This window comes from Sciurus vulgaris (genome assembly GCF_902686455.1).
Source record: "Sciurus vulgaris genome assembly, chromosome: 15".
Lineage (NCBI taxonomy): Eukaryota > Metazoa > Chordata > Mammalia > Rodentia > Sciuridae > Sciurus > Sciurus vulgaris.
This window is the reverse complement of record NC_136476.1, coordinates 55,018,385-55,041,558: the sequence shown is the minus strand read 5'-3', so window position 1 is coordinate 55,041,558 and position 23,174 is coordinate 55,018,385. Positions and strand designations below refer to the sequence as shown.

The window sequence follows — 23,174 nt, the reverse complement described above, 5'->3', positions numbered from 1 at the left end:
GGTTCTCGGGGAACCCTAAGTGAGGCTCATCAATCTACTCGAGCGGTGCATTTCTCAAACCGACCCGCGGACAGACCGCAAGATGGATGAGTGGTTAGAGACACAGTCACTACCACTGGAAAAGGCGGGAGAGACCTCCAGCCTGACAAAGCCCAAATTTCATAGACCAGGGTCCAAGGCCCGTGGACCGCAATTGACGGAAAAGGAAAACCCTAGGTGGAACTGGGGATTGGACGAGGAGCAGGAAGCGGAAACCGGGTACCGGAAGTGGAGTTCTGTGGCGTTCAGAATGGCTGAAGCTGTGCCGTTTGGGGCCGAGTCCCTGGCGGGAGGCAGAGCACGAGCTGCGCGTAGAGTACTGGATCAGGTGGTGCTCCCGGGTGAGGAGCTGCTGCTGCCGGAACAGGAGGATGTGGAAGGCCCTGGTGGTGCGGGGGAGCGACCATTGCGCCTTAATGCTGGGGCGCGCTCGCGATTACGCGTAGTGTGCGGCCCCGGCTTGCGGCGCTGCGGGGACCGCCTGCTGGTTACAAAGTGTGGCCGCCTTCGTCACAAGGACCCCGGGAGCGGCAGCAGTGGTGGTGTTTACTGGGTGGACTCCCAACAGAAGCGGGTGAGGTGGGACTTCGGAGGGGCGGTGTGGCAGTGTGGCAGTGTGGCAGTGAAAGTCTAATCCTGCATCTAGGAAGACTTCCTGGAAGAGGCGGGGCCCTGGAGCCCTTTTTGTCAAGGCTAACTTGGAGGCATGATAGACTTTTGTTTGCCTCTATCCTCTTTAGAGGGATTACGAACAGTAGAAACGCTGCCTGAGAAGGGCGGGGCGATCAGAAGAGGAAGGCGTCTGGAGACCGTGTGTCTTGGTTGTCTTCAGACTCCAAAGGTCAGGAAGCAGTAGGCTTGCCCTTGGGAATCCAGGAGGCAGAACCAGGTTCAATGAGTGGAAGTCACACTCATTGACTCTTTAACTCATGAGGGAGTTACGATATTATTAGAATAATTAAGAACTTTTATATAGAAAAATTAATCTTAATAAGGGAATGATCTTCCTTGGCTGTAAGGATCCCCGTGCTACTGGTCTTGCGTTCAACAGAAGCTAGGGACTTACTGGTAATATTGCTGAAGGGGTGTGAGATACTGACTCAAATTAACAAACTATAAGAGACTGCAAAGCTGGGCTGGGGACACGGGCCTGTTGTCTCAGCTACAAAGGAGGCTAAAGTGTGAGGATCACTTGGACAGGAATTTGAGATGAGCCTGTGCAACATAGACCCTGCCTGACACCGTGGTGCACACCTGTAATCCCAGCAACTCAGGAGGCTGAGGCCAGAAGGATTGCAAGTTCAAGACCAGAATCTGCAACTTAGTCCTGGCCTCAAAAAGGCCCTGGGGATGTAGGTCCTAGATAAAAGACCCCTGGTTTGATCTCAAGTACCATAGAAAAACAGACCCCCCCAAAAAAAAAAAAAAAAAAAAAAAAAAAAAACTCACCCTGCAAACCTGAAAGAGTTCATGTTTGTGATTTCCTTTTACTGAAATATTATCATTGTTTCTTGAAAGGTTTATATTAGTTTGTAAACTTGAATTGTAAAATATTTTAAACATCTCTAATGAAAAACAACTACTAAGGACTTGCTTAAGATACCTTCTAATGATACCTTGTTATTTAGGTCTGTTCATTCTGATTTCTTTTGTAGTATGTACCAGTGAAAGGAGACCATGTGATTGGCATAGTGACAGCTAAATCTGGAGATATATTCAAAGTTGATGTTGGAGGAAGTGAGCCAGCTTCCTTGTCTTATTTGGCATTTGAAGGTGCAACTAAAAGAAACAGACCAAATGTGCAGGTAACGATGGGAGTCTTTGGTTTCAACAGTAATAAAAATATCCATTTTCCAGAACATTTATCTGTCCAGAAGGCTACCTGAATTGTCTCCAAAGCATGAACTATTTTCCTAGTTCTACAGGATGGTCTCTAAGTATCTGCTTAATGGCCCTAGGCTGCAAAAATTTTTCAGATGCTCCAGTGCCAGAACCAGAGCCATGTACTTTTACAGGTACTACATTGGTTTTTGTGCTATTTTATCTCTACTCAGTTAAAAGGTGGTTATCTGTCATGTCCATATCCACTGCACAAGGATGTCAGCCATAGGCTTCAGGAGGAGAGACATCATTATCAGTCATCCATCTTGCTTATAGGTCCTTAGAGCTGATAGAGGATTGTTATTGCAGATTTTCAATTTGGGCTTTTCAGGTATTATAGTCATATTCTTATGTCTACCCAAACTAGAAATTGTGACTCTATGTACCTTTTCATTCACCTCTTAAGAGTCTTTAGTTATTTAACCCTATTTTGATTCTCTTTGACTCTCTGATCTTCATTAGTTCAGGTGTTAGTTTCCTTTTGGCAGGACTCAGCCAGCAGTCTCCTCATTTACACCCCTGCCTATATACTTTGACCTCTCCATTCAGGCTTTTGAGAAATGACATCTTTACACACTCCCTTTCCTAAAAAACAAAAAAATTTTAAAATTTTTCTACAGGCTCTTAAATGCCTGTAGAACTCCTTGGCCTTACACTCCAGGCGTCTTCTCTACTATGATTATATCCTTCATACAGCCATGTTTGTATGCTTAACCCATACAAACATAAATGAATTATTTCCTGCTCTTGTACATTGGCTCATGCTGTTCCCTCTGTCTGGATTTGATTCTCTCTTCAGCCTGTAGAACAAATGCTCATTTTTTGAGGCCTAGGCTAAACACACTAAGGCTTTGTAAAGCCTTCCCTAGTTATCACTTTTATATCTGCCCTGACACTTAAAGATTTAGTCTTGAATGAAGGTTGTTATTTACATGTATATTCCCTCTGCCTTCCAAAACTAAAGCAAAATGTGAAAGCAAAAAGTGTTTTCTTCCTTTCTGGCTCCTGTAGTCACCAGCAAACAATAGGTACTTAATAAATGTTGTGAGAACAATTCACTCTCCATTTCCTTAGTTTCATCATTTTGAAATTCAGTTCTCTGAGGTTTTTAAGCAAATCACGTATGGAGAAATATCAGTTAATTACCACTGTTCATTTTGTTTTGAATAATTTGCATGCCAGGCATTCCCTTCCTTTCCATAAATCTGTAATTCTTCCTTCTCTATAAATCCATAATTCTTTATAATAGTGCTAATAGAACTTTATATGATGGTTCTGTTTTACATCTGCACTAATAAGGTAGCTGCTAGTTACATAGAGCTGTTGAGCATTTGAAATGTGGCTAAGACAACTGAGGGACTGAATTTGAAATATCAAATTTTAATTAATTTAAATGTAAGTTTATATAACTATATACAGGTACTGGTTACCATATTGGGCAACACAACCTTGGGGAGTATTCTTTGGCCTTGAGATGATTCCTACTCCAATGATTTTTTTGGTGAAGGGAGGGTTACGTGTATTAATTTTGCCTTTGAAGACTCAACTCCAGTTGGAGTACTAGAGTACAGTCAGCCTGTTAACCATAGAACTCTCAAGTGGCTGGCATTGCTGCCTATGGGAAAGAGCCAGTAGCAGTTTTCATAGAATGGTACCCTGAGAGGAGCTCAACTATTCCTTTATGTCTTGTAGGTTGGAGATCTCATCTATGGTCAGTTCGTGGTTGCTAATAAAGATATGGAACCAGAGATGGTCTGTATTGACAGCTGTGGAAGAGCCAATGGAATGGGTGTGATTGGACACGATGGTCTGCTTTTTAAAGTGACTTTGGGCCTAATTAGAAAGTAAGTCCTAAGCCTGCTAGCTTGCCTATGTTCTTTTATTTTTACTACACCTACTTGGAAAGTTGACGAATCTTTGGAATTTGGATTCTTTGTTATTAACATCCAAATTTTTCTTCAAAGTTAAAAATCAGTATCCATTTTAGCCTATATATACCTTTATTTTTTTATTTTTATGTGGTGCTGAGAATCGAACCCAGGGCCTCATGCATGCTAGGGAAGTACTCTACCACTGAGCCACAACCCCAGCCTCCCCATTTTAGCCTATTTATAAACTTATGAATTTAGTTTTGCCCTTTTTTAATGTCAGTATATCAAACTCAGATATATTTGACTGTGTTTCCAGTGGCATGGTTCACCCTTCATGTTTCAACTCTGTCCTATTCATTTCTTCTCTCCTGGAGGCCTGCTGGTCTTATAACTGACATACTCAGCCTATGTGAAAATTGGGCTTTCCTCAGATTCTAAGTCACTTGAATACAGATACATCTGCACTTGTACAAAATTATCAGATTTCACTAAGGGTGGCCAAATGCAGCTAGGCTGATGTGATCCTCAGGGCTAGGTAGCATTTACACAAGGTTCCTGTTATTCTGTCCTGGTAGATTTAATAGTTCTCATTCAGGAGATTCTCTGTTAAGGTGTTTGGACCTTTATCTGCCTAAAGCTGCTTGCTTCTGTAGTCACTGAAGTTCAGAGCTATCTTCTAGGCCTTTTTTTGCTACCTATTCTGCAGATTGGAGATTGTTTAGTGTGACATTAGAGAAGCATGTTATTTAACTAGATAGTACCTTTGTACTGTAAAGAGCCAATGCTCTTCTCCAAGCACTGAATTTAATATCAGGGAATAACTTAACATGGTCAGGAAAATAAGTGTAAAGTGTTCTCTTAACAATTAGGTAATAAAAAGCCATGATTCTAAAGTCTAGAATTAAGGTGTTCTGACAATCTCAGGGAAGAACTTCAATATATTATGCGACATTGGTGACAGGAGTTTGACATCTTTGCAGTGGGGTAGCCCATTACTGTGACGTATGGTATACCTTTGGAAAGTGTAAAAAACTTGGAAGAAAGGGGTCCGTGAGCTGGGTGAGGTGGCACATGCTTCTAATTCCATCTACTCAGGAAATCAAGAGCAAGAAGTTCTTGAGCTCAGGAGTTTGAGACCAACTGGGGTAGCAAGACCATCTAAAAACAGGGTGGGGTGGGGTAGTAAAGAGGATAGTAAATGTCATCTTATGCTTTAGTGTGGTGATGCAGGCCCTTGAATAACTTATTTCAGAAAAGGAGTCTCCTGAAGGAGATCTAGAACACACCGTACCATTTTTTAAATTTCATTTTCATTCTTCTTCCTTACCTAGGTTATTAGCTCCAGATTGTGAAATCATACAGGAAGTGGGAAGACTCTATCCACTGGAGATTGTGTTTGGAATGAATGGAAGAATATGGGTAAAAGCAAAAACCATTCAGCAGACTTTAATTTTGGCAAATATTTTAGAAGCTTGTGAACACATGACAGCAGATCAAAGAAAACAAATCTTTGCCAGATTGGCAGAAAGTTGATACATGTGGACTTCTTCAATGGGTCGGTTGAGCCAAGAGACTGGGTTTCCTGGGAAATTTTTTTCAGGTTAATTTCTCCCTATTAAATCTTCAGAAGACAGGATGTGCAGTCAAATATTGTGCATTCACATCTTCTCAATAAAATATTTTTATAAGAAAGTTACTGGTTTTCACGCATGTTCTTGTGTGGGTGAGAAAAATCATGTTTTTATGTTCTATATAATAAAGTTTCCTAAAAAGTATCATGGCTTACTTATTTGAAGTTAACGCCCTTTGTTTTGCCTAGAGTACAGCTTCAGTAAATCAGCATTGAAATATTTTCTGGTCATTATGGTAAAACTTTTCACAAAGGAAATGAAGAATACATAAAAAGTCTATAGAGGTAAACACCTATAATCTCATTTGTCAGTGGAACAGTAAAGCTAATCATGTTTATCATGCAGCATGTATTGTTCCAAAGTTTTTACATGGATTAAGAAATTTATTCCTAGTAACTACAGAAGACACTTACCCTCATAGTTGAGGAAACAGGTACAAAATTAAGCTTGACCTACATTCTCAAGCACTATGTGTATGTATGTTTTTCAAACTGGAATTACAGGGTATTTTCTTATATACTACTTATAATAGACTGATAAATTCCTTTCATGACTATTATAAAAAATTCAGCCTCGCAGTTGCACATGTCTGTAATTTCAGTGGCTTGGGAAGCTGAGACAGGAGGATTGTAAATTAAAAGCCAGCCTCAGCAAGGTAGCAAGGTCCTAAGCAACTCAGTAAAAGCCTATCTCAAAATAAAATACAAAAATGGGCTGGGGATGTGGCTCCAGGGTTAAGCACCCCTAGGTTCAATTCCTGGTACAAAAAAACAAAAGAATTCAACAACTGAATATTTCATTTTCATGTTATAGACTATTTTGGACATTTGTTGTTGTTATATAAATTATATCATAATGAGGATTTCTGAATCCAAGTCTGGCCAAATTTTGATAAAACCATTTTCTAGAAGGCAAATAAAGTATACCTGCTTGCGTTTTGTGTAAATGAGAAAGGTTTGTGATAGAATAGAGTTGATGAGAAAATTCTTCCATGTCATTTGGTGTATTAATCAATGCCCTTTTAGGTAGAAATGAAAACTGGCAGATGATAAAATTTCAGGAGTTCTGGGGTCAGACCTCTTTTAGAATATGAGCTGTGGGCTCCTTGAAGCCTAGGTAGATAGTCCCTTTTGGATGAAGGAGATTATAGCACTTATTCAATATGTTGATACTGATCAAGACGTGTTCATAAAGATGTTTCCTGAAGACTGGCTTGTTTTTAAATTTAAAAAACTGATATAATTTATCAAATTATAATTCACAAAGGATTAAATGGTCAAGGGGAGGGGATAAAGCAAAGTAACCTTTTGGTTCTGAGACAAAACATTTTCTGAATTTGCTAGCAGGTTAACTAACCCCAATTGGCAAGAGGAAATGAAGCAACTGTATATAGGACACAAGAAAAGGAAGTATATTTGAAAAGAGGTAGATTAACATGCTTGCATGTCAGAATGCAACATTTCCTGGCTATTTCCAATGATTCATCAATAGTGTGGTTTTGCTTTTAAATTTGTTACAAATATATATGAAGAATCTAGTTTGTACAAGGATCAGGATTTAAAGCTATTCACACAAAATGGAAGAGAGAAGCCCTGCATTCCCATACTCAGAAAAAGGGAGTACTGGGTGAGAGCCACAAGAGGGAACAAAGTGCTATGGGGGCTCAAAGTAGACAGGCCAGGTTGGGCTGCTGCTGCAAAGCTGTCGTGCGCACATCACTCAGCTGGAAAAATCAGCATGTTCAGAGGCATATGGAGAAAGTCACAATTTAATGCCAGTTTAGTAAAAATTAAGCTCTTGATAATTATTTAACCACATAAACAGTCTCTAAAAGTAGGTCTTTCACAAATAGAGAAATACAAAAGATGAATTAACATATCCAAAGTCATACAATTTTAGAGCTAATTCCTTGTTACATATATATATATATATATATATTTTTTTTTTTTTTTTAAAACATTGATCAGGGCACTTTCCGTGAGCCAGGCACTGTGGGCAATGCAAAAGCATAAAATGTGGTCCCTGTCATTAGTTTATACTATGAAGATCCAAGATGTCAAGTAAAGGCAAGTGTATGCCACTACCACCCTCTGCCCTTTTCTTTGGTTGAGACACCTCAGGCACTTTGTTTCCTGCAGCTGTGATCTTAGGCTGCCTGTTATTCCACTGAATTCCGAAGAACATAGCCTTTTCCTGAAGAAACTCCTTTCTTCAATGCTTCAGGCCAGTTGTGAGTCTCCAAATAAGTGGACAGGATATCAAATACTGTTAAAGGATAAACAGAAGACAACAACCATATAGGAAAAGAGAACTAGTAAATAACTAATGAGAGAAATGGGTGTTCTGAAATATTTCATTTAATAGATGTCCTCTGCATCACACATGGTACCAGGCCAGAGGTAAAGACTCAGCTTGCCTAATCAAAATGACCTCATCCTACACTAAGTACAGGCCTGTGAATGGGCAATAATGCACCACAGAAACAGAGTAAACAAGGAAGGGCCCCTGACATGGCCTGGGATGGGGAGGAAAGTTAGCTAAGATGCTACTGAACTGAACTCTGAAGAACAAACAGGAATTAATTAATAAACAAAGGGTTTAAGGCAAGGCATAGGCAAGGGGAATAATTTCAACTATCCTTAACATAGTTGGGAATCAGAAGAAAATGAAAAATGCCTGTTGGTGGCCAAAATACATGTCACAAAATGCACATGATGAAGTCCAGGCATATTAGTCACAGAAGACTGAGTCAAGGGACATTATACTTAATGCAATATAGCAGCCTCAGAACTAATGTATGTTGGGCATGGGCCATGTGAGTAGTACCTTGATTGATGGCCAATATCTCTGAATGATAATTTTTCCCATTCTGGAGCTTGACCATGTATTCCTGGATCGGCAAGCGGGCTGTCTTGACAGAATACTCCTTGGCCTTTTGAAACGTCACCTTCTGAAATCAAAGTTAAATACTTTTCCTATTATAAAAATTATAAATGAATTGTAAGCATGTGAGATCCCTGTTTATGTCTACTCTAATTTCCATCTGTAATCACAAAGGACAACATTAAAATAAGTAATCTATGGTAGAATAGAAGAAACTTCAGATAATGCAGAGTACTCATCCCAAGGAAGAAATGGCTTAGGCAGCAACACCTCACTTTCTGTGGACCATCTGTCCAAAAGTATCCATTCACTACCACTTATAATAAGAACAAAATAAGCAAAAAAGGCAGATCCACAGCTATAATTGACTTCAAAGACTCTAAGCAGTTTAAAGGTTTAGAATGCTCCTGGCCCTAACTCAGTAAGACCTGATTCTGGATATGTGGTGTTTTAAGCTCAGCCAATTGACAGCAGCCTTTCACTTACAGTCCTATAACTGACTGGTCAACATGAGTATGGTCTAACCACCTAGAATAGTGTAAGGAGGTCTAGCACCTACTCTGCTTAGATGCTGGATGTGATGGTTAATCCTGAATTGCCAATTTGGATTAAGAGATACCTAAGATTAAGAGGCTTCTGGGTGTGTCAATGAGGGTGTTTCTAGGAATGAATAACGTGGAACAGCAAACTCAAGGGAGAAACCCATCCTAAATGTGGGCTGCATGGTCCAGTTGGTTGGGGGTCTGGATAGAACAAAAGGTGGAAGAATGAGGAAATAGCAGTAGACACAAACTCTATTCTTCTTGAGTGAGTGCTTGGATTGCTAAGCACTTGCCTTAAGGACATCAGACTCCAGCTCTTTCACTATTACAAAGCAGACTGTGACCAGCAACTCTCCAGGGAGTTTCCAGGCCTTCGGTCCCAGACTGAGGATATATCACTGGGTCCTTTTGTCCTGGGACTCCAGCTTCTTAGACTGAGCAGCTACTGGTTCCTCCAGCTCTCCAGCCTGCAAACTACCACTGGGGGACTATCTAGTTTCCAAAATCTAGTCTAATAAATCCTCTTTTTATAATCATATGAATACAGATATAAACATCTCTATATGGCCTGTTAGTTCTGCTCCTCTAGAGAACCCTGACTAATATACTAGATCGCCTGCCTCAGACTAACATGAAACTAGAATTCCAAGAGAGAATTTCCAAAAATATTAAGTGATGCAATTAGGATGGGATAGGCATGGCTGATAGGATTTCACTAAAGAAGTGTAATACTGTTTTGCACAGATAGCTATCATAGATGAGCTATCCTCCATCCTTAAATATTCCTGGCCCTAACCCAGTACAATTACTTTGAACCACAGTTCAGAATTCAAAGTTAGTAGGATGCCTGGATGCTACCCTATGAGCTTACAGTATAGCTCATTTTTGGCATACTTGAAAATAAGTTCTTGAAGAAATGCTGTCAATGTATGGCTGTGAAAAAGTCAAAATCTCCAGAAAGAAATAAAAAGTTTTACACATCTGACATATCTTTGTGTCAGTTGTTTTTCAGTTTAAATGGTAAAGAGATAAAAAAGACATGTTAAAATTGCAAATTTAGAGATCACATGTTGCTCATTGACCCTCTGGATTTTACTTCCTCAAAAAAGGGGCTGTCTGCCCACTATAGAAGAGTAGGGACAATTTGCTGGGTAAATAGGATACCCTCCCCCAAGTTTTTATTTTGAAATATTTCAAACCTAAGAAAAGCTAAAATAATAATGTAATCAATACTCATTTCTGTTATCTACATTCACCAGCTATCATTATTGTTTGGTTTGGTTTGGTTTGGTTTGGTACTGGAGATTGAACCCAGAATGCGTAACCACTGAGCCACATCTCTAGACCTTTTAACTTTTTATTTTGAGACAGGGTCTCGCTAAGTTGCTCAGGCCCTCACTAAGTTACTGAGGCTGGCTTTGAACTTGCAATCCTCCTGCCTTAGCCCCCGAGCTGCTGGGATTATAGGCGTGCATCATTGTGCTCAGCCTACATTCACCACTTATTAACATTTTATCAAACTTACTTATCTCTGTACAGATTCAGGTTCATTATGCTGAACCAATTTGAAAGTAAGCTACAGACATCACAACACTTCACAAAAATGCTTTAGCATGCATCTAAGAACAATGACATTCTTCTGCCTCACCAATTTCCTCATTTTTAAGAAATTCATCCATAATCTGTAAAATCACTTAATACATAGTCTATATTAAAATTTCCCCAACTATCCCCAAAATGTCATTTTATAAAGACTTCCTCCCAATCCAGAATCCAAGGCTCACTGCATTTGACCTTATTTCCATTCATGTATTTTTGAGATGGGGTTCACTACATTTCCCAGGCTGACCTCAAAGTTCTAAGCTCATGTGATTTTCCTGTCTCAGTCTCCCAAGTAGCGGGGACTATAAGTGTATACTGTACCAGGCTGTTTTTTGGGTTTTTAAAATTTCTTTAATTTACAACACATGCCTTCTATTTCAGTTTCCACTATACTGGCTTTTTCTGCAAGATTTTTGTCTTGCAGAAAGGATCCCTGTAATACAAAGCTGCTCCCCTGCCCTTTCCGATGCAGCCATTTTCCCTGCCTCCCAACTACTGTCAGTCTGTGAACATCCTAGCTAGCTATTGGTTCATCAGTCAGCTTGCAAGTATCCTTCTCCGTTATTGGTCCCCTGTTAGCCTGGGGGTTCTTAAAGATAGATTCACCATCATCTGTTCTCTCTTGCTTTTCTCTCCCCCACTTGCTTTCTTTCTCCTCCTCGCTTTCCACTCTCTCTAGCGCGTGCCCTTTCTCTTTTCCTCTCATTTTCTCTCTTACCCTGCAGGGAGACACTCTGTTTGCTTAATAAACTTCCTTATGTGATTTCCCACATAGGGCGTGGTTTCCCTGGGATTCCTTACAACCCCATTCTGGATTTGTTTCCTCATCATTACATGCAGTTTAAACATTTTTGAGTAGGAATACATCACAGGTGAGATTCTATCACATCAGGAGGCACACAATATCACTATTTATGAGGCTATGTTTGATCAAATTTGGACTAGACCGATTGCTTCATTGTAATAGTATATTTTTGCTTTTATAATCTGTATTATGATACTTTGATACCATATAAATAGTTGGTTCCTCCACAACTTTTCATGTAATCGATTGCCTGAATCAATGACTATATTGTGACAAAATATTGATATTCTAATTCTAGTATACACCCCTCATTTATTAGCTGTTCTTTTTTAATAATTTCTTTGTTACTTTTAGATATACATGACAGTAGAATGTATTTTCTACATATTATACATATGTGATGTATAACCTATTCTAATTAGGATCTCATTCTCATGGTTGAACATGATGTGGAGTTAGATTGGTTGTGTATTCATATATGAGCACAGAAACGTCCGATGCATTCTACTGTCTTTCCCATGTCCAATCTTCCTCTTCCCTCCATTTCCCTTTGTCTAATATGATGAACTCCCCCATTTATTGTGTTATTAGCGGGTATTCTACAAGAGATTCCTGACCATTTTTTAGAGTTAGCATTATGAAGTTGTAGAACACTAATGTTTCAAAAGGAAATGCAATTAAGTTGAGCTATCATTTGTGTTAAATGTTTCATATGTGTACCTCACACATATGAAAAAACATAAAATACACCCAAACAAACATACTTCTGAGATCACAGACTGTATCAAGAAGGATACATGTACGGTTTAAATGTGAGGTGTCTCCCAAAAGCTCACATGTGAGACAATGCAAGAAGGTTCAGAGGAGAAATGATTGGGTTTGAAGACTTTTAACCCAAACAGTGAATTAATCCCCCACAGGGATTAACTGAGTGGTAACTGAAGTGGCAGTGTATGGCTGGAGGAGGTGGGAACTGGGGCATTGCTTTGGGGTATATATTTGTATCTGGCAAGTGGAGACCTTCTCTTTGCTTCCTGATTGCCATGTGAGCTGCTTCCCTTCCCAATGCTCTTCCGCCATGATGTCTTGCCCCTCTGGAGCCTTGAGGAACGGAACCTGCCATCTATGGACTGCCTCTGAAACTGTGAGTCCTCAAATAAACTTTTCCTCCTTTAAAATTGTTCTGGTCAGATATTTTAGTTACAGCCCCCCAAAAGGTGACTAAAACAACACATAAGAAAACAGTGATTGCCTTGGGGAATGAGGAGAGACAGAAACTTACTTCTCTCTATACTCCTTTATGTACATGTTAACTATTATATCCATTATTGAACTTAATAGCTTCATAACATACAATAATTAGTAAATAAAAACAAAGAAAATTATCTCAGCAAATATTTGTATAATAGAAACAAAGTTTAAAATAATGACAACCAAATCATTCCAATGAAACTCCAGTTCAACAACAAAAAAATCTGGACAATCTTACTGAGTTTGAAGTTTTGGAATAAGACACATATTAGCAGGGAAATTAGCCAAGAAAAAAAAAAATGGCTGACAAAAATTTTGCATCAGTGCTTACTTAGTCAAGATCAGAGTGACCTCTGCAAAACAGAAGAGAAGAGAGAAGAAAGAAGCTCAAGAATGGCTATTTCTGTAACTGCCACACACTACCTATGCTAATTCCTGCTTCTGGCTTCTGTGACGTTCAAGACTGCTGAGCTGCAGCTAAGAAGAAGGAATGCACTGAGAGGGGGCCAACCTTGAAGCGCAGGCTCTTTCTTCCTGTCCCTCTAAGCTCCTTTGGGTAAAATTACAACAGGGCAATCACATCTAAAAGTAAGCACTACATTTCAAAATACAGATGTTGGGGCCAAAATGTACACTTACCTTCTGAATGCTTTCATCCACAAGTCCACCAAGGACGTAAACTTTGTTTAGGTCAACATCTTGAAGAGCTAATGAGAAAACGAAGGCCACTGAGATCAAATCTGTTTTATAATTTCAACATCCAAAGAAAGCAAAAGGAAAGAAATATTAACAATAAAGTCAAAATTTAATGAACAGAAAATAAAGATAATTTGTTCAATAAATCCAAAAAATTCTCTAAAAATACCAATAAATAGACAATCCATTGACATATCTAATCAAGAAAATAAGACAGAAGGTCTAAATCAACACTAGATTCAGAAAGGACAAAATTAAAACTAGAGGAACACGAAATAATTAAGAGAACACTACAATCAACTTAAAATCAATAAATCTGAAAATTAAGTGAAATGGATGATATTCTAGGGTTAAAAATACATGTCGAACACTGACCCAGGAAAGGCCAATGAAGGAAGCTGAGCAGAGAAACTGGATTGCCTGAGGATGGAGACCCTGAATCTGTGCAGCAGTGTGATCAAGGCAGGACACCTGGGAAGCATCTGCTCAGAAGAGGTGTGCAGTTCACACCCCCTGCCTCCTTTTTGGGTACTCCTTGAGTGGCTGTAATAAATTGCCAGAGAATACTGAATCTAAGGGCTAGGAGCAAAGTGCTACATGATTCTATGCAGCAACATACATACCATGTTCTGAGTCAGGAGTCAGGTATACAAGGGTTTCCAGGGGAAATAAACTAAAGCAGTCTTCTTCTGTTATGTCCAGCTGGAACACACAAAGAACCCAATACGGTAGGAATGAGATTAGAACATAGTCCACAATTCAACAGCTAGTTACTGGGCATCTATTTTCCCTCAGGCACAGCTCTAGGTGTATCAAGGAGTGGCATGTCTGACAGATTCTTGTTAAAAAGTACTTGGTCAGGGAGGGAAAAGTGGAAAAGCACAGACACTCAAAATTATGAAGTGAGTCAGAAAGTGACATGGGGCTCTCACAGAGGTACAGGGAACACAAAGGACTACAGGTGAGGGAATAACACCAGGGACGACCTTCTGGTAAAGGAAATGCTGGAGCTGGGTTTATGGAAAGAGGCGAACTGACATAAATGGAAGAAGAATTCAAAGCAGATGGAACTGCCTAAGAAAAGCAGGAAGACAGAAAAAGGAACCATTTGTAAGTGGGTTTGTTCAGCTTATATACAGGAATCATAAAAAAAAAAAAAGTACAGAGAAATAAATCCAGAAATGGCTGTACCTCAGTAGAGGTTGTTCAGACAGTAACAGCAATTCAGCTAGCTGTGTAGTACTACACAGCACACCCTGCACACTCACAGCCTCTGTGGACCTCCCTAGGGAAGGCCACAAATGCTCAGCCCCAGCTATACCATGCAAACGCATTAGGGCACTGTATGTGTGTGTGTGTGTGTGTGTGTTTGTTTTATGGAGGCTGAACTCAGGCCTCATGCACTAGCCAGGCACTCCAACACTGAGCCACATCCCCAGCTCCCACAGAGCATTTCTAAAGGTCTTTCTTAGAAACTGACCTGTATTCTCACTTGCATATCTATGATTTATAAGATCCTAGGAAGAGAGTTAAAAAGCACCTTAGTATTCCCTAAAACTCATGTGAAATCCAAACTACTTCTAAAAACATTCTTTCTCTTCCTCCAAAAATCGTGTTTCCTAGTTTTGTACAACTAAAAGCAAGAAAGGAATCATGGCATTTCCCAAAACAATTCTGGAGTTTATAGTGTAAGCATAAGCCATACAGGTAACGAAACAGTCCTAAGTAGTGGTGATATTAGCTTGCCAATGCAATGGAAGAGTGAGAAAAAAATTTAAATGTTAAGAACTAATAAGAAGGGCTGAGGTTGTGGCTCAGTGGTAGAGCACTTGCCTAGCGTGTGGGAGGCATTGGTTCTAAGCACCACATATAAATAAATAAAATAAAGGTCCATCAACAACTAAAAAAATGTTAAAAAAAAGAACTAATAAGAAGTTATGAATTTTAGATTGCAAGAGTGAAAAGATATAATTTATATATATGTACATTCAGTGCCCTCAGTACCCATGGGGTACTGGTTCCCAGAATCTCTCCCAGATACCAAAACCCAAGGATATTCAAGTTCTGCATATAAAATGGCCTAGTATTTGCATTTAAGCTATGCGCACTCTCCTGTATACTTTAAATCATCTCTAGATTACTTTTAATACCTAATATAATGTAAATGCTATGTAAACAGTTGTAATATTGTATTGTTTAGGGAATAATGACAAAAAAGTCTATATATGTTTTGTACAGATAGAGAGGCCCAACTGTGTTTCAGAACAAGAAAATTAAAAAAAAAAAAAAATACTATTAACCCATGACTACTTTTTAGATAATTCCAAAAAACACACAAAAAGATTCTTACCAGGTAACTAGAAAATCCATCATTCATCCTCAAACATTCTTCATAGAGGGGACTATCTGTCATGAATCCAGTGAGGCAGATCCAAAAGGGTCTGTCCACTTTTTTGTTTGAACCATACAACCTTCGGATCTGTCCAGCCAGCCTACTTAATTCCTTCAAAGAAATAAAGGCCAACTCAGGGTGGAAACATGCCAAATTACTCTCATTCACTACTGACAAATGGTTACACAAGATGCTATTCCAGAAGATCTCGTGGACTAGGACGGCACCTTTAACTCCAGGAGTAAGTACATGCAGGTGTGTTACACAACCTGTGACACTACACCTCAAGGATCAAAGTGCAGGGGATGATACCAGCCCAGAAATGATGAGCAAATGGAAACACAGAGTCTTCCCTTCTGCTTACCCTGCTGTTGCATATTTAATAGATGAAATAGCTAGGTAAGCACTTTTTTTCTAATTATTTTTTAAATTTGTTTTTTATACATGAGAGTAGAATGCATTTTGTTATCACACATACATGGAGGATAACTTCCCATTCTCGTGGTTGTACATAATGTGGAGTTACGCTGGTCGTCTATTCATATATGAACATAGGAAAGTTTCGTCTGATTCATTCTACTGTCTTTCCCAATCCCATTCTCCCTCCCTTCCCTCCATTTCCCCATCCCAATCCAGTGAACCTCCACTCCTCCCTCCCCCTGCCTATTTTGAGTCAGCACCCACAAATCAGAGAGAACATTTGGCCTTTGGTTTTCCGGGTCTGGCTTATTTCACTTAGCATGACAGTCTCCAGTTCCATTCATTTACTGGCAACTACTATAATTCATTCTTCTTTATGGCTGAGTAATATTCCATTGTGTATGTGTACCACAGTTATGTTACATTTTTATCTTAAGTTTTAGCAAGTGATATTTACTATTTAAATTATTAAAAAAGAGGCTGATTATTGTCATTTTTATACTTCATCAGGAATATCTGGCATCTTTGCCCTTAACTTAGAGAGATGCCATAGGGTTGGAAGTTTTACCTTTCCACCCTGATTCTAGAATGGCTGTCTCACCACCTAATCTTATTTATTTGGTAAAGGAAAAAAGGCTTTGGGTTTGATTTAATCTGTTATCTCAAGTAATGTAACTAGTAGAGAATTCCTAGTTCACCTTTTCAGAGGGCTACAGTTGCCATGTAAGAGCCCCAGGTCTACAATTCTCCTGGTTTCTCTGAAAAACATGTTAAACACTAGCACGTATAACATGGAAGTTTGAAAACAAAGAGACTTGTTTAAAGTCTCTATTGCAGTATAAGGCCTAACACTGAGGAACATTACTTGCTGCCATGACTTCTGGTGAAAATGGGAAGACCTCAAGTGTCCTAATTCAAGTTCCCCTTCCAGCTCTGCCCCTTCAGATGAGCTAGTTCCCTAGCTAAATAACCTTTTTTAAATCAAGAGGATGAGGTATAATTCCTGTTTAACCCTGAGTAGCTGGATCTGGTTCCTCGCCAGCACAAGGAATTAACTAAATGAACAGTCACAGCCTCCTGCAAGAACCAGGGGGCACCTCACCCCTGTGATACTACAAAGCACACACATCCCATCACCCTGGGTGCTCATTTTATTCTCAAGTACATCCCACTTTGTGACCTTGTGTGGTATGTGGAACCCCTCCCTAGGGCAGTGAGTATATGAGACTAAAAAACTGCTCTCAAATGTCTGCTGTCAGGTGTTATGCTTTAAGTATTTGACCATCCCCAGAACCCTAGGGTGGAAATCCCTCCCTCACCAATGGGATGAATGAGAAACAATTAAAACATACACTGCAAGAAAACCTTGCACCAGGTAACCTCTCCACAACATACTACCAGGTAATATTCCTCTTCCCAGCAGAAGGCCAAAGATTAAGGGTCTGGAGAATTGAGCCTGAAAGGTCCATCCAAACTAAGGACACCATGAACAGAGAGGTAAAGGTGGTGGGCTCAAAACAGAAGACAAGGTTTAACATTTGCAAATAAACCATGGGATGTATATTCTCTTCCAGATTCTTTCCAACAGCCATCTTGGAACTTAGTAGCCCAGTGTAGAGAACACTTTGGCTGGATTACTAAAAAACTACAGAAGCTGGCGATGGTCATACTCTTCACGAAGGCTGTACCCTCTGGGCCTCCCTCAGGTGAGCAGGAATTCCAGGCTTAGTGCATGTTCTACCTTCTTTGACATGTGATGGGTCATACTCAAATCGATACACAGTCTTGGTCCTGAGTGTTTGGCCTCCAAGAGTTTCTCTTTGGTTAAGGATCTCAGAAAGCGTTTGCTGTGCTGGGGGCAGATGCCTATAGCAGAAATATCAAAAAGGAGTGAATGGGAAAACGGGAACAATATCCTGTAAAAAACAAACCTCCCTTTTATTTTTACACATAAAGAAAATCTTGAGACTCATGAAAGGTATTCATTCATTAGATTTATGTATAGCAGAGTGGTGAGGAGTGTGGGCTCTGGAGCACAGAGGTAGGTTCACACACAAGCGCAGTCTGTTCACTGATTAAATTACCGTATGCACATTATTTAATTTCTCTGAGCCTCTGTTACTTTTCCTATAAAACGTAGGTAATCATAGTACCTATCCCTTAGGGAATCCAGTAACACTTTCAGAACTGAACTCAACGTAGCACTGTATAAATGTTAGTTGTTGCTGGAATCTTTCCTTCTGAGTTTATAAACACATATGTCAACCAGACTGCTTATATTTAAAATGCAGCAATTTTGCTTTGATACTTTGATGCCCAACAAAATCAGATACTGGGTCCCATCTCCCAGATATTTGTTTTTCCTTAAAACAAAATTTCTACTCTCCTAGGGACATGATGACACCAGTTTGCTTAAAAAAAAAAAAAAAAGATTACATCAATAATTTTATTAATCATTACCTGGATTTTCTGCACGATTGGCTTTTCTTCTTTCCTTTTCTTGCTTTCTTTTGCTCTTCTTTGCTGCAACTATCTTTTCCCAGTGCCTCTGTTTTCTCTGGACATTTTTCTTATGTTATCCAGAAAAAAAATTGTTTGAGAACTTCATAAGCAACAAAAAGGAAAATGAATATTAGAAAGTTACTTAATTTTTTTTTTTTTTTTTTTTTTTTTTTCATTTAGAGGTAAAGTTAGGAGAGAAAGATTTCATCTTAAAAACAAACCTAGACTGGACTGTTCAGAGAAAACAGAGCCCTGGAAAAGATATGTGACCTGGTCAAGGTCATAGTAAATTCATCAGGGGCAGGTCCTAATGTACAGTTTAGATTCCCTGACCCTTCGGAGGTACATAAAAAAAAAATCTTTTTGAACTTTATCTACTTTTCTCATGACTCAAATGAAACTGAAATCTTATGATTAGCAGAAAATTAATTCACTGTTTTAAATACACAAAAGTCATTCCCAGTCTCTTTTTATTAGTGGTAACTACCCCTGAAGCAGGGGTCTTGGGGACAGTCCATCACTGAAAGTCCCTTGCACTCACCGAGCACCAAGTTGTACTGTTTGTGGGGAGGGGCTCCCTGTCTTGGCAGTCACATTCCACATCAATCTGCAGAAGCTGGAAGCTTTCAGAGAGTCCATCTTCACCTATGTCCTCTAGGATGCCTTCTTGCCCCTGCAACTCTGGTGACTCTGTTCTTTGAACACTCCCTTCCAATTTCCAGTCCATGTGCTTAGATCTCTGCTTTCAACCAAATTGGAAAAATACAAAATTACATGAGATACTACACTACTTCACTTACACAGCTAATTTCCTATATCCAAAAGACAAACAGTGCTATTGTGTTGCTGATGGAGCAAAGAGGTGTAAAATACTGACCCCTAGTTATTGGGGTCAAGAAGAGTAGGTGTCTTCGAGAGAAATATCCAGCACAGAAACAGGTAGTAAGGAAGCCAAACATACTTCTTTGAGGACAAACATAAATCCTGACATCTCCAAGCAATCGGTGATCATTCCTTGTTATGGTGACACAGACAGTCAAGTTATTTATTGTGTGGGTGTTTTTTTTTGAAACACACTGAATGACTATGTTTCAAACAATTTACTTTCAAACCAGTGATTTAACAGGTACTTACTGAGTACTACATACAAGGTCCTATACTAAAAACATCATGGGAGAATGAAGAACCAGCTAAAAAATATGGTAAAGGGGCATGAAAGCAATCAAGAATTCTTCTAGGTTTGAGTGATGTATCAGAATTCTTCAAACTATATATCCCCACCCTCCACCTGTGTGTCACTGCAGCAGAAAGTCAGTCATCAGTCTCACTGTTTAACTATGCCTCAGAAATGCTTATGTTAGAAAAAATATGGAGAAGCACTGTAATAGTGCACTTAACAAACTATGTCAATATTCAGGTCATTTCTGACCTGAGAGAAAACAGGTCAGAAATGTTCCATAGTCAAGTGACACAGACCAAGAGTGGCACAAATACTGCCCCTGGCTTGTTCAATATACGATTCATATATATGATAAAAAGACCTACTTCTAATAACAAGTAATGACCTTCCCTCCTACCCACTTCCACCTCCAGTGGTAACCCTCGTTAAACAGTTGTTTCTAGTTTTTCTAATTCCTTAGCCTTGAAACTATATGCTTACACATTACTTTTTAATTCATCAGCTTTGAACTTACCGACTTCCAAAGAAACGTGAAAATTCAAACCACTTAGGCAAATCCCCTTAATATTTTACATCTTTTATAAGTTTTGTTGGTTTTATTGCTTTTCCTTTTTTGGCGGAGTTGGGGTGGAATCTAGCTAGGTAAGCGCTCCAGCAGCACTAGAACTCCCAGACTCCAGGCCCGGGAGGTGCGGGTCCCGCCTGCCCCGCAAGCCCCCAGCGCGAGGGGCGGCAGGAAGAGGTAGCACTATGGAGGCGGCGTACCGCGGCACTGGACCTCAACGCCGCCTCCCGGGCGAGAGCGCTCCGGCACTCGCCAAGCTGAGCCTCGTAAATCCTATCCCACCAGGAAACAAGCCCCGAGCATACCTGGGCCCGACGCCTCGCGCAAAAGAGGCGGTGCACATCTGGCCCCGCCCCGAAACCAACTTCCGGTTCCTGATCCCGCTCCGAGCGGCATTCCGGGAATTGTAGTTTTTTTTTATTTTAAACTTGACAGCCGGACAGAAGGATGGGTCCCTCCCTCTCTCCCCCTCCCTCCCCCGTCTCTCTCTCTCTCTCTCTCTCTCTCTCTCTCTCTTCTCTCTCCCCCGCCCCACCTCTAATATTTTTTAAGTGGTAGATGAACACAGTATCTTTATTTTTATGTGATGCTGAGGATCCAATCCAATGCCTCATACGTGCTAAGCAAGCGCTCTTCCACTGAGCTACAACCCCAGCCCAGCAACGCTCTTCTGAGCCTTGATTTCCTCATCTGTTAGTCTCAGATTACAATCCCAGACCCTTGCCAACCGCACAGGGCTCCTGTAGGGCCAGGAGTCTTGTTGGCTGTGCAGGGCTGATCCTTGCAAAACAGGTGAAACTAGGTCTTGAACCACCAACCACCGACCATCTCTCAGCCTAGGGCCCTTGCCCCCGCTGAATTTCTTAACAGCCAGCAGGGCCCATGACCTGACACAGCCCTTTCCTGAGCACACAGCCCCTCTTTCTCTACTACCTGGCTATTCAGGCTCACAACAAATGTATGCCTGGGCTTTGGCAATAAGAAATCTAGCCTCCGGTCACTCTCCCTCCTCCATCTCATGTCATACATCAACGGAGACGTTGAGGCTCAGAAACATGTAGTGACTTGCCCAAGCCTTGCCTTGATAAAGACTACCAGCTACTCTTTCCTTCACTCCCTTCCATAAATAGGCCAGAAATATCTCCTTCTTAAGAAACTAAGGCCTGTTTGGAGCCCTCCTTGGCCCAGTTCCTCATTCTCACAGTTTCCTGCAATCCATACTTCATTCCAAATTTTAACCACAAACACAAAACATTGCTTTCCCTCCCTGTAAGTCTTTTTCTAAAACCCAGCTCTCTCAGCTCTTTGCTCTGAAGCTGGTCCTGGCTTCCCACTGTCTGCTGCTATTGGGGTTCAATATCGACTGATCCCCAGAGAGTCAAAGTGTACACATGGCAATGCAAATCACACAACGAGGTTTTATTGCAAGCTCGAGCCTGGACCGCAACCAGCCTCTCAGACCACTACCATGGCTGAGTGGGGAGCGGCCCCGAGGGATGAGAAAGCACTCTACTTAAGAAATTTCCAATCATTCACATACAAAGACCTGTATATTATTGGTTAACATTGGAACAGCTAAACATTTGTTCTCTTTTGGTTGGGTCCTGCCAATTTATTTGAATCTCTTGGGGTCCCGCCAAACCTGAATGGTCCTGGAGGAAGAAGGGAGGAGGGAGGGGGTGAACTATGCAGGAGATGAGTCAGGGCTAGGCCCCCTCCCCTGTCCTTGATAGATAAGGTTTCTGGGCACCTGCCCATTTCTCAGACAGATATCTCTTAACAGCCTTGATAAACCCTGGGGGCCCAGTATGTCCTGTTTTTCCTGTATTGGCTCTTGAGGGTAGTACCTGTGCGCCCTTTCCTGGGGGGAGGTTTTACGGGCCAGTTCCCGAAATGGCTTGTCCACACAACATGGCTGCACAGATGTCACCTTGTTCTCAACACTGCAATGTCTCAGTGAGACCTGAAATGTGATTCAAATGACTTTCAATGGCCCTTTCATGACTGAGCTCACACCACACCTGCCTGTCCATATATCTCATTCTCAACCATATTGAATAGCCCCTATCACCACCACCCTAAGCTCTTGTGTCCCGTCACCTCTGAAAGAGCTCTCATGGCTACTCTGCTGTGGAAAGCACAGACCTTCCGACTGATCTCACTGCTTTCCCATCCCACCACATGTTTGCCAGATAATTATGCACCCCCTACTCCAGATCCCCTAGTGGCCTCCCATTGTACTTACATGTAAAATCCAACCCTCCTCCTAAGGCCTTGAACTAATAGGTTCCGGCCTGCTCCTCCTGCTCCCGTCAGATCCTTCTTCCTCCCTCCAGTTGCACTGGTCTTGAAATGCCTTAGACACACCAAGGGCCTTTGCACATGCTGTTCCCTTTCCTCTCACATTTTCCATAACTGACTCTTATTTAGGTCTCAGCTTAAACATCCCTGTTCAGAAAGGCCTTTCCTGGCTACACTAGGTAAGACTAGCTCTTCCTATCCCTATCTTGACATCTTTGTTTTTAAAAATCACTTTTCAATCAGTAATTTATTTTTTTCCCTTGTTATTCCTACTAACTATAAGTTTTTCAAGGAGACTATGTCTGACATGTCCACAGTTGTATTTCTAATGCCACTGCATAGTAAATATTTGTTGACAAAATAAATGATTTTTCTCCTTTCCTGACAGATCCAAATCCTAACTACCAAATCTGGGGCCTAATACACCAATAAGTACTTCCTGACATGTTAGTTCTAATGAATGCTGCTTCCTACAGGAAGTCTTCCCTGATTGCTACTCTGCTTCTAACCCCCAAAATGACTTCTCACAGCACCTTAATTCCTCTCTTTGGCATCCCTGGGCACATCGTGCCTTACGTTTTCAGTCTCTTTGTCTATACGTCACCTAAGCTCC

The 23,174-nt window shown here is 40.6% G+C and overlaps 2 protein-coding genes across 6 annotated transcripts; one reads left to right on the top strand and one right to left on the bottom strand.

The window, feature by feature from the left end:
* Nucleotides 1–245: 245 nt before the first annotated feature.
* On the top strand, nucleotides 246–7,140 carry EXOSC3 (exosome component 3). Its single transcript, XM_079113563.1, has 4 exons — nucleotides 246–613; nucleotides 1,695–1,844; nucleotides 3,613–3,764; nucleotides 5,123–7,140. The coding sequence occupies exons 1-4, from the start codon at nucleotides 290–292 to the stop codon at nucleotides 5,322–5,324; spliced, it is 828 nt and encodes a 275-aa protein (XP_078969689.1). The 5' UTR covers nucleotides 246–289; the 3' UTR covers nucleotides 5,325–7,140.
* A 215-nt stretch (nucleotides 7,141–7,355) lies between these two features.
* LOC306645629 (tRNA methyltransferase 10 homolog B) lies at nucleotides 7,356–20,610 on the bottom strand. 5 transcript variants are annotated; one of them, XM_079113568.1, is made up of 9 exons: nucleotides 20,566–20,610; nucleotides 19,057–19,254; nucleotides 18,474–18,582; nucleotides 17,755–17,879; nucleotides 15,552–15,704; nucleotides 13,825–13,903; nucleotides 13,145–13,245; nucleotides 8,249–8,372; nucleotides 7,356–7,687 (listed from the first exon to the last, which is right to left on the bottom strand). In XM_079113568.1, exons 2-9 carry the CDS (start codon nucleotides 19,240–19,242, stop codon nucleotides 7,581–7,583), a joined length of 984 nt encoding a protein of 327 aa, XP_078969694.1. In that variant the 5' UTR covers nucleotides 19,243–19,254; nucleotides 20,566–20,610; the 3' UTR covers nucleotides 7,356–7,580. The 5 variants fall into 5 exon arrangements, with proteins under 5 accessions (XP_078969694.1, XP_078969696.1, XP_078969692.1 ...); XM_079113570.1 differs by having other exon boundaries at nucleotides 13,145–13,212; XM_079113566.1 differs by lacking the exon at nucleotides 20,566–20,610 and adding an exon at nucleotides 20,206–20,548.
* Nucleotides 20,611–23,174: the final 2,564 nt, after the last annotated feature.